General features: G+C 44.0%; 1 protein-coding gene across 6 annotated transcripts in view; it reads right to left on the bottom strand.

The window, feature by feature from the left end:
- Positions 1–12,219, bottom strand: part of arap1 (ArfGAP with RhoGAP domain, ankyrin repeat and PH domain 1) — a 132,995-nt gene that overhangs the window by 44,279 nt on the left and 76,497 nt on the right. For all 6 annotated transcript variants that reach the window (XR_013962261.1, XM_080731559.1, XM_080731562.1 and 3 more), the window contains one exon: positions 1,052–1,226. Coding sequence is in view for 5 of the 6 variants with exons in the window: in XM_080731559.1 (XP_080587685.1) it covers positions 1,052–1,226 (175 nt within the window). In the remaining variant the exon portion in view is untranslated. The remainder of the gene's footprint in view (positions 1–1,051; positions 1,227–12,219) is intronic.

Genomic DNA, 12,219 nt, shown 5'->3' with positions numbered 1-12,219 from the left:
GATTTGCCATCTACAAGCTTGCAGCGCGGCACTCGGTGACTAATGCTAAATTTAATTTTATTCATAAGACTATGACTAAAACTGAGCGATGCGAGGCGTTGTGAGCATGTAGATCTGCTATTTTCACAATTTCTGCCTCTAATATTTGACAATTTTGATAAAGGTTTAATTTGTCGTTTCAGAGGTATTAACTCTTTGAGTGCCAGCGCCCTCTAGGGGCCAAAGAATGCCAGCGCATCTCTCATAGGCGAGCGCTTTAGCTTCCAGGACTTCAGCTTCCAGGACCTCACGTGCTCACGTTCATGCACGGCATGGAAATGTCCCGGATGAAGATGCTAACAGAATGGCTATTCCCATTTTGTCATCTAAAAGATCATTTTTGGGCGATTTCGCCGTAAATAAACCTCGCGCCGCTTCCCTAAAACACAAAAAAGAGATATAAGCCTTTAAAGATGCGGTCTTTCATTGGATTAGGCGGAGATTGGCGATTGCGTTCGCAAATTACGGCCGGCCGGGAGGTTGCTAGCTTTCGGCTAGTAGCTAGAAAAATCAGGCCAGGCTTCAGAAGGCCTCTTATCATTTTATTCATTTAATTAAATAAAGCCGAACTACTTCGGGATCGGCACACTCGTGTACTCATCGGAAGCGGCGCCGAACATCGGGTGAACATTGGGGAGCTCAAAAATGTATTTTAAACCATTTTTAATGGAATATATCGTCGGACAGAGTAGAATGGCTAGCTGGCTAGCGGCTAGCGAGCCAGGACCACCCACGACTCTACAAGCAGCTCGGGGTAAGTGAATTAATAAAAAAAAGATTGTATTGGATTGAAATAAAGCCGAACTAGTTCGGGATCGGCACCAGATGAGTTAACAAAATCAATAACCAAAGACAATGCATAGCTATTTTTTTCAGGACCTTCCAGGACCCTTGATCAATTCCAAAACTTGTCCAGTACTGGAAAAATCTTTTTCTAATTTCAAAATATTTCCAGGAATTTCATGACCGTGGGAACCCTGGGTACCTGTGTTGAGGGTTTACACTGTAATACCTGTGTTGAGGTTGAGGCTGAGGAACTCGGCCTGCAGCGGCTGGGAGTGGGCGTTGGCCAGGGACAGTGGGGAGGGGCAGTCGGCCACGTCCGTAGAGCAGTTCACATCGGCGCCGCAGAAGACCAGGCTCAGAGTCTCCAGCACATCACTGCACTGCACGTTGATACACAACGCCTAGAGAGGAGAGACACACAACCACATCACTGCACTGCACGTTGATACACAACGCCTAGAGAGGAGAGACACACAACCACATCACTGCACTGCACATTGATACACAACGCCTAGAGAGGAGAGACACACAACCACATCACTGCACTGCACGTTGATACACAACGCCTAGAGAGGAGAGACACACAACCACATCACTGCACTGCACATTGATACACAACGCCTGGAGAGGAGAGACACACAACCACATCACTGCACTGCACGTTGATAGACAACGCCTAGAGAGGAGAGACACACAACCACATCACTACACTGCACGTTGATACACAACGCCTAGAGAGGAGAGACACACAACCACATCACTGCACTGCACGTTGATACACAACGCCTAGAGAGGAGAGACACACAACCACATCACTGCACGTTGATACACAACGCCTAGAGAGGAGAGACACACAACCACATCACTGCACTGCACGTTGATACACAACGCCTAGAGAGGAGACACACAACCACATCACTGCACTGCACGTTGATACACAACGCCTAGAGAGGAGACACACAACCACATCACTGCACTGCACGTTGATACACAACGCCTAGAGAGGAGAGACACACAACCACATCACTGCACGTTGATACACAACGCCTAGAGAGGAGAGACACACAACCACATCACTGCACTGCACGTTGATACACAACGCCTAGAGAGAAGAGACACACAACCACATCACTGCACATTGATACACAACGCCTAGAGAGAAGAGACACACAACCACATCATGCAAACTAAACAAGGCTCTAATTCGTTCATCAGCTATACCACCAACATGTGGAACGCCCTTCCCTTTTCTGCTTTTGTAATTGATGTTCTATCCGCCTGTCTTTCAATGTTATATGATACATAAAGTTGTGTCTGTGTAAATAAGCCGTAAAGCTTACTAGGATCTTCTTTTAGACCTTGTACCAGTGATTTGTGCTGTAATGAAACTGTACTTTTTCCTATTGCAAACTTCTAATACATTCTTCAATCAATCAATCACACAACGCCTAGGGAAGAGACACACAACCACATCACATCACAGCACTGCACGTCGATACACAAGGCATAGAGGGGAGAGACACACAACCAGGTTCACGTTAAGAGTCACAAAAGTCACTGTGGCACCCTCTGCTAATCATGAGTGTCAATGATTTATAGAACTCATCCACGTTCATCATCCCTGTAAAGAGGCAGAGAGAGAATGAGAGAGAGAGAGAATGAGAGAGAGAGAGAGAGAGAGATAGAGAGAGAGAGAGCAGGAGAGTGTAGATCACAAGGTAAAAATCACACCCGGTGTAAAGTGAGCGGTGCTATTCATACGTTAATTTCAATAAGCGTCCCGAAAAGCTTGGCCGATGTGACCCTGGCCATACGTACAAACAGACACCAATTGACCAACGACAGTCCGGACAGACACAGGAGACAAAGCCAGATGTAGGAGCGGTTTAGCACCGCTCAAAAATAAACAAACTAACATACAAACAAGGATTGTACTGGTCTAGATATAAATAGTCCACCTGTGCATAGCTCAACCATTCATTCACCCACATGCACACACACCTACCTATTTCAACATCAACACATTCCATGCATACTTGCACTCTGCATATTAAGACTTCACACGCAAACACATGCGCACATAATGTGTACATACACACACTCCTGTACACATGTAAATGGTTATTTATACAACCATCCAGTGCAGTATGTAAATACACATATGGATCATATTTTAAAGTAGGAACCATGCACACAGCTCCTTCAAGTAATGCTATGACTAATACATACTTTATATACATACTTTATTTCTTTACCTTCTACTTACTATTGTCGTTATTCTTAATTATTTCAAGATTATTGTTGTTATAGTTGCTAGAATGTTGCAGAACCAAAACCAAAATGTTTTATTCTTGTGCATATTAGACATAACAATAAAAATATTACATCTTCTAAGCTCTACACCTACACACGCACACACGCACAGTAATACATGCAGTCCCCCAAAACATGCCCACACAATTTCATAATGCTACCTGATCACAGATAAACACGGAAAAAATGTCAAGGTCTGGCTGATAGCCAGCACCCTAGAGAAGGAGGTTTTATACAGCAGCTACTGTTGCTGAAGTGTTGCTGAAATAGTTTTCTTCCAGTTTCTCTGACTTTCCCATGCACCTCTCTAGAGGACAGTGCTTTTGAAATGGTGTTCTTCCAGTTTTCCTGACTTTTTCATGCACCTCTGAAGTGGATACTGCTTAGAAAAAGAAAGTCTGGAAACACAAAGAGAGGGTGCAACAAACGAGAGCAGAGGACAAAGACGTCTGGAGATAATGTGGATGTGATGAAAGAAGACATGGACAGTGAGGGTGAGAGAGGGAGAGACAGAAGACGATGATAGTGGGCCTGTCACAGTTATTACATAACCGCCTAATGGCGACTATCTGAGATAATAACTTATAGGACAACTTTGTTTTCTTTTACATAAGGGTACACATTTTAGATTGTAATTACTATTAGATGTTAAAATGTTTTAATTCACTTTCTATCGTTTTAGCGATTTTGATTTCAGCGGGTGGGGACATGAGTAGAAGTGGTAAAGATATGTCTTTTTAGACAATAAGCCGGCAATTTCTTTATTACTATTTATAGTAACACTAATAGCACCCATAAGTCACATCTGCCCATGAAAGATTGCGGTGCATCTTGGGAATGGGCTTATTGTGCATATTTAGCCACTTGTACGCATGCCCCCACCCACTGAAATCAAAATCATTGAAAAGAATCGCAAAAACGATAGAAAGCAGTAAATGAAAACATTTTAACAAACATATTTTCTTTTCTCTAATTACAATCTAAAATATGAACCCTTGTTGTAAAAAAAACTAAGTTGCCCTTTAAAAAAATACTGTTCGAGCTTGTACACAGCATGTACTTTTTGATGCTTTTGTGTGACTGTGACAATGTAGTATGATGATCAAGTAGGGCGTTAATTTAAGAAGAAATAAAAAGTTAAACTATGGAGATGAGAGGTTTCTGCCAGAAATGTAATGATAACAAAACCCCCGCTGATTACAAAGTGTCAACTCTGCATAGCGTCCTGCTGGGCTGGGCTCCCCTCCCTCCCTCCCTCCCCCACAGCATGTGATGCACAGTCAGAGCTTCTCAGCTGGAAGGAAACAGACCAGGACAAAAGCAGAAGACACACGTTTTATTGTATGTGTATGAGTGGAATCGGAGCAGGTTATTGCCAAAGCTCACGCCCCTTGCTGCTTTTCAAGGGAATTAATGTCATTGATTGAAGACTTTATTACGAGTTTGCATAGGAAAGGGTACAGTTTCATGACACTGGCACTGGTACACTAAAAAATCACACCCGTGTGAACTGAGCGGTGGTCGTGGAGGCTGTGCAACAGCACTACTGGGTGGGTGCAGCGGGGTTAGTGTGCTTTACAATGCTGTAGTTTCTTCACTCACTCTAATTTATTTGACCCTAAAACATTCAGTTTGTTAATAATAATAATAATACTTGACCACACATGCTGACCCACCCTTCTCCCCTGTGTGTGTGTGTGTGTGTGTGTGTGTGTGTGTGTGTGTGAGAGAGAGAGAAAACAACAGCGCCCCTCCCTTAACATGTGTGGTCAGAAAAGGTACTGCATGCTTGAGGCTACATACACGGACGGCCGGACGGCCGGACGGACGGCCGGACGGATACCCACACACACGGCCACGTATAGGAGACGGTGTGACCACCGCTCAAAAAAGGCTTTGTGCTTGTTTTGTTTCAATTGGGGTCCTTTATTAACTCATACAGTAAAACGTAGAATGACAGACAAATAAAACACAGTACTATGCAGAAAAAGCAGGGGGAAAAAACAGTTGTAAAACACAATGCAAAATAAATGGTATTTGGTAAGGATAGTCTTGTCATCTTTTACCATTTTCAATGTGTGTTTGTATTTGCATAAGAAGGTTTACATGTTTTATTGAGCGTAGCGAAAATAGAGTTTTTACTGTAGCGACATTTTCAGTTAAAAAATTGTTTATTTTTTATTTACGCCTCGCCCGCTACTACTGTGCTGTCTGCGGAGATGCGCTTGACACAAGAGCTCTCCCTTCGCCTCCCCGCGAGCCTAGCGCCGTGACGCAGTGACTGGGGGACGGGTCGTGAACTTTGGCAATAACCTGCTCCGATTCCACTCCTCGCTGTCTCATCACGCCTCTCCCTGCAGCCCTGCGAACGTGAACGGCACACAATTGTATTCTGACTGATTCAACTAGCAAGAGTGAGTGGACTGGGACCCACTCCTGAAGAGGACTCCTACTCCTCACTTGTTGTTTTGTGGGTTGTGTGTTTAGACTCTACTCCCTCCTGTTGTGACTGACTGACAGTGTGACTAAGTTCTTCTGTCCTAGTCTAGTCTTCTTTTTGTTTTTCTCTTTTCTCATTCTTTTATCTTTATCTTCTTCGGGCAGCGGCCAGTGTAATAACTGCCTGGACAGGGTGAGCACTACAAATACCGAAACCGAAACCTATGAACCTAATGATGAATCAACAAATTCCCACGACTATTAATCCACTAAGAATGATTCTCAACCTTAGTTTCACTTAATTTCACTGCTTTCAGTTTCTTGACGATTCTAACTGATTAGAAAGCCACTGGAGACCCATACAATGGGAGTATCTATGGCAGCATGAATCATTAGCACACAGACGTTAACTTTAACCTCCAGGTTCAAGTTACATAGCATAGAGATGCTTCTCTTCCAGCAGTCTCTTTATGCCTCATATGTTTGCAGATCTGCTATTTGCGATGCAGGGATACAGCGAGCAACCACGAATAGGGCTGTCACGATTATGACATTTTACATGACGATTATTTGTCACTCAAATAATTGCGATTAACGATTTAATTGTGTATTTGTCGTTGACAATTACATTTCTGTTTGGCTTTTAGGCTTTGAAGTTGCACATGGTAGATATGACACATAACCTAAATATACAAAGAAATTATTGACATATTTGACAACTTTATGCTTAAAAAATAACATTGATAGTGGAAATAGCCGATCTACAAGCTCACAACGCGTCGCATCGCGGCGCGTTGTGAGCTTGTAGATCGGCTATTTTTTCATTTTTTTTTTTTTCATTTTTTTTTAAATATATGAACATTTTTCAACATGGAAACGATTATGACGATTATGAAAAATAATCACGATTATTTCAAAGAATCACGATTAGACGATTATGTAGTAATTGTGACAGCCCGATGCAGGGATACAGCGAGCATCCACGAAGAGTATAAATCAGGCATTACGTGTATACTGAAGACTGGCCTGTGGGCTTCCAGTCCATCTGGAACTAATGACCGTCTCCACCCCACTTTTAGGAAAACACCACGCTAACCGCAATGGTGTCACCGTCTGAACGTCAACTGTAATGTCTGCAGTGTGCACGGTGTGCCGTGCACCGAAAATAGGCAATCTGCATTTTTGGACGTGTGCGAAACTGGTGCGCAACGAAGTATACGTCTGGCTTTAGTGGAAAACTGAGACACGAGGGGACAAAGGGTCAGTGCTTTTTAACCAGGCTGGGAGAGTGAGAGAGCGACAGACAGAGAGGGGAGAGTGGGAGAGAGACGGAGACAGACAGAGAGGAGAGGGGGAGAGAGAGAGAGAGAGAGAGCTGGGAAAAGAACAGCAGAGATGGAGGTGATGGGCTGAAGGAAGAGGCACTGTTTTTACAGCTGAAGAGCTTGCCTCGAATGCACGCACACACACACATTCCAAGGCACGGACGGACACACGGACACACACACATGCACGCTTGCACGGATGCGGGGTCTCTCTCCTCACGTAACAGAAGATCACGCGCTGCATCTGTTTTTTCTTTAAACCAACGGGCTCATTTGGATAAGATTGGGAAATTCCATAGGCCTCTGTCACACTGACTCACACACACACGCTGAACTGCTCTATTTCACTAACTTAGTAAGAGGACCACACAGACACGCAGCCACTCACACATGTACGCACGCACGCACACAGACAACAGAGATAACAAATGCAGCAGATATCCACACAGACAAAACATACTGAGACACACTAAATGGTCTGGTGCACTAGCCTGGCGTAGCCAGACTATATACTCATGCAGTTAACTAACTGCAGTACTGTATATATCTATCCCTTGTGTTAACAATGGGTGGATCGTTTAGCTGTGCTAGGCTACTGGCTACACCCTCTATAGGCTGTCTATACTTCAGTATCCAGTTGTCGTGACTGGTCAAGGGCCACAGGCTACAGTATAGTGTAGAACAGTGGTAAGCTTGGATTTTGGAGAGTAAATCCACTGACAGGTCATTTGTCCATAGAAGGAACCAATGAGGACATGATGCTGCATGATGAGGAAAGAAGCTGCATTAAGTATTTCAAGACTTCCCACCCTCAAACATCTGCTGCTTATGAGAATGGAAGTAACACACACACACACACAGGAATCCAAGGTTCTTACACAATGTCCCGAGAGAGAGAGAGAGAGAGAGAGAGAGAGAGAGAGAGAGAGAGAGAGAGAGAGAGAGAGAGAGAGAGAGAGAGAGAGAGAGAGAGATGTAATCTGGGTGTGTCTGAAAACACAACCTCCAGACCCAGATTTGAGAATGGAAGCGGAGGGGGAGACTAGAGAGAACAACAAACAAGAATGAGAAGGAAGACAGATAGAGGAAAGGAGATGAAAGTCTTCGAGACTGCAATCAGAGGCTGATTACTGTCTGTCTGTGACCCTCCCCAAACACACACGCACACCCACCCACACACACCCAAGCAGCAAATGAAATAAATGACCACAAATCAACGTGTGGTTCATTGTGACATCATCAAGAGCAGATCTGAAAAGATTCAGCAAAGAGAGAGAGGCAGTGGGGAAAAGAGAGAAACGAAAGAGAAAGAGGGACAGAGAGAGGAAAGAGAGAATGAGGATATAGATTGAGAGACAGAGAAAGAGAGACAATGTGCAGATCTAACATATAATTTTCCGAATGTCTGTCTGTCTGTCTGAGTGTCTGTCTGTCTGAAACCGCGTTTCTCCTCAGTGGCTGGAGCAATTGATCTGAAATCGCATCACCATCAGCATATGAACACACCTGACATAACTGTGAAGCCCGTTTGTCACTTTCACAAATCGTATGCTGTATAATTGCATTTTTATGGTGTATCTATATATATTTAGCCTACAGTACCTTTTGTGACCACACATGTTAAGGGAGGGGCGCTGTTGTTCAGGCCATGCACAATCACACACAAACCCACACACACACACACACACACACACACACGGGGGGGGGGGGGGAGTGTGTGTGTGTGCAGGCGGGCAGGCGGGCGGGCGGGCGGGGGGGGGGGGGGGGTGGTTCTGGCCCTGTTACAGATGTTGTCCAAAATCATGCAGATCGGTACACAGTATCTCTGTAGCCGTTAAATGGAACGGGTATTTCTTACATTGATGCTCCTACATATTAGCATGCAAGCACCAGTTAAAGTTACTTTCCATCCCTCATATACTGTGTGCACAGTGCACATCCCATAATCCACACACTGCACATCATTTCGGAGCTCATATCTTTGAACGGGTAAGGGCTAGTTTGAAAAGATTCAGCAAAGAGAGAGAGAGAGAGAGAGAGAGAGAGAGAGTGAGTGAGTGAGTGAGTGAGTGAGTGAGTGAGTGAGTGAGTGAGAGAGAGAGAGAGAGAGAGACATGCAAAAGAAGGAGAAGAAAGAAGGGACAGAGCAGAGGTGTTAATTAAGAAAACAATAAAAACCTTATGGAGTCATGAACTGGAGTCGGGAGTCTGCTATTTTTGACTGGCGACACCGGCAGTCCGGCACACAACAAAACATAAACCAGGCTTTATACTGAGACCTTGACATAGCTGTGAGGAGAGTCATATGGATGGAGAAGTGCAACAGGAGAGAGAGAGAGAGAGAGAGAGAGAGAGAGAGAGAGAGAGAGAGAGAGAGAGAGAGAGAGAGAGAGAGAAAGAGAGAGAGAGAGAGATGGATGGATGAAGGGATGAGAAAAGCAGATGTTATGAACCAGTGGAACCCAGCCCAGCCTGAAGCCAATATTCCAAAACCAAAAAGTGTCCACAAAAACAGAGTCATAAAGACTTTACTGCTCTGCCACGCCTGCCCTGCACGATTTGAGAACAAAACACCAGTAACCATGCAATGACACGCAACACACACCACACCACACCAAACGTTCGCTTAACCCAGTGGTTCTCAACCTTTTCAGGCTGCGACCCCCAAAATAATCATATTTGAACTGAGGACCCCCCCCACCCTGACGAGCGCTAAGAGTTGAGGCATTACATTTTGTATAACACGGTTCTATTGTGAAAATAGCTCACAATATAGAGCTCACAACATATATAGATCGTCTATTTTCAAAAATGTTGGCGCTAATATTTGACTATTTGGCCAACGTTTAATTTGTAATTTTAGAAGTATTAAAAAGTCCTTAAATGCTCACTTTAGAAATGTGCAGATACCCTCTATACACTTAAACGTTATGGTGGTTTGTTTACTGTTGAATGAGAAAACAATGTTGCACATTAAGTTAATCATCTGGGGGTCCCGGCCCACAGGTTAAGAACCACTGACTTAACCAACTGAACCCCAGCATCCATATTCTGGGGGCCACATAAGCCTATTTTATTTTTCTTTATTTTTTTGCGAAGAGATTTGGTGTGTAGAGGGGGTGAAAAGTGGGCTTCCCTGGGACTCTGTCGTGGAACTCTGGATCAATCAGTAATGGGCTCTATGCACTGCAGCCATATTGGGCCCCTTCCTTACTAGTATGTTATTCATGACTCAATATAATCTCGCTCCACCCTTAAGACACACACACACACACACACACACACACACACACACACACACACACACACACACACACACACACACACACACACACACACACACACACACACACACACACACACACACACACACACACACACACACACACACACACACACACACACACAATCAGAAGGCTTTATGTATATATGATGTCACATGACAAGGCACTTCCTCAGCAGGTTGCTTTACAATGTGCCTGCACCTGGCATGACCTTTGTGGATTTCTTTTTCCAATCTTGAAGACATTCCATAGATTCTACGGTTGTTTTCACAAAAACAATGCATCACAAAAGGTTCCCTCTCTGCAGGCAAGCATTGTCATGGAAAACTGTAAACATACCAAGTAGTTGTCTTATCTATGGAAAAGGATTAGCTATTCCTTTAAAAGAAAAACAAGATGTATAACAAGATATGGGGTTCCTTTGTGGACTAGGAGAGCACTGGTTTAAGAAGGACACTGGGTCGATGGAGTGACTTTGAGGAGGATTTTACAACTGCAAACCTGTGATGTGACAATAAATACCAGTCTGATTCTGACTGACAGCTAGGATTGTACTTCAGGGGTCATCGCTGTCTTGACTTGTGGTGGACATTTTTGCCAAACGAATATATAAAGTGACCGGGCAATAATATTACCAGAAACACATAGAGACAGCCTTGAATGACCATAACAGGTCTGTAACTCTGAGAGTGTACAAATGTAACCTAATTTGGATCCATTTGTATACTCTCAGAGTTATGGGGGTCCTGGCAAATTAAACATTTGAGAATAGTGGACTCCTAATGTGCCATAGTGTCATAGTAAATCATGGCATACATATTCTGAAGAAACCCTGCTGACTTGACATTCAGTAATTGGGTTTTATGATCAAAATAAGAACATTATAATCTAAAAAGGAATTCTATTTCTTTGCCACAGACACATTTGTCCGTGACATATTGATGACCCCTGCTGTACTAGTAATATTGCTATAGATGAACTGTACATATGAAATGGACATAAAAAATATTTTCACTTTATATTATATATATATTTTTGTTTTCTGGATTTGTTTTGGTTTGTCACACGCACAGTAAGTGGGTGTGATGTGGTTTTCATTCATCTATCGATTTTCGGGGGCCACAGAGCCTGCAGAAAATCCCACGCATCCGGACCCTGGCCCCGTTAGACTGGCCCTCTGACTGGGGGGATCCCAAGGTATCCCAAGGTGATACCCTAGCAAGCATGGAGATAACATCTCCCCACAGCATGGTCCTCCGTAGGCCAGCCCACCACAGCCTCTTTTGAGCTCGGCGTGCCTGGAAAAACTCCCTGGTTAGCAGCCAGGTGCCCTGGAGGCATCCTTACCAGAAGCCTGAACCACCTGAAATGACTCTTTTCAGCCTCTTGTACCGTGAGTAGGAACTCTGGATCAACCAGACTGACAGGTATTTAGATCAAGAAGACCTAACCTTTCCCAACACAGGCCTATTTTGGTCTAGAGGGGGCGGATCCACTGGCTGAAAACAGCCGGTGGATCCTATTGGTTCACGATATGTGCCATGGCCCGCCTCCCACTTCCTATGCCAGAAATTTCAGCAGGTTAGCCCAGGCTTTTATTTTTCTTCCTATCGCCAAAATAAAAGCCTGGGTTTCCGAGGCTAAAGAAGACCTAACTTTGACCTCAATAAGGGATGGTTTGCTGATGTCATTTAACACAAATTTCAAACACAAATTCCAGCCACAAGCTGCACCCAATCCCTGCATCCATCCACCTGCTTCACTAAAATGTAGCATCCATTCTTAAATCACTCATTCTGAAAGTAAATTATAGGACCTGCTTCTGCAGTGTCATGGTTTAGTCAGTGTCACGACTCACCAACCAATCCAAACCTTGGGATGAGGTATGTGATAAATCAGCTCTCGTTGTCTAGGCTTTCAAACAGTTTATTGGAAGTGCCTTATTGTCAGGAACTCATTTATCTGTCAGGAGAAATCGGGTAGCGATGAACCTCTCTCTTTCCAGACAGCCCCCCATATGTCACTATCCAATC

This window comes from Nannobrachium achirus, assembly GCF_963921795.1.
Source record: "Nannobrachium achirus genome assembly, chromosome: 8".
In the NCBI taxonomy this organism is placed as follows: Eukaryota; Metazoa; Chordata; class Actinopteri; order Myctophiformes; family Myctophidae; genus Nannobrachium; species Nannobrachium achirus.
This window is presented reverse-complemented; position numbering and strand designations above follow the sequence as displayed.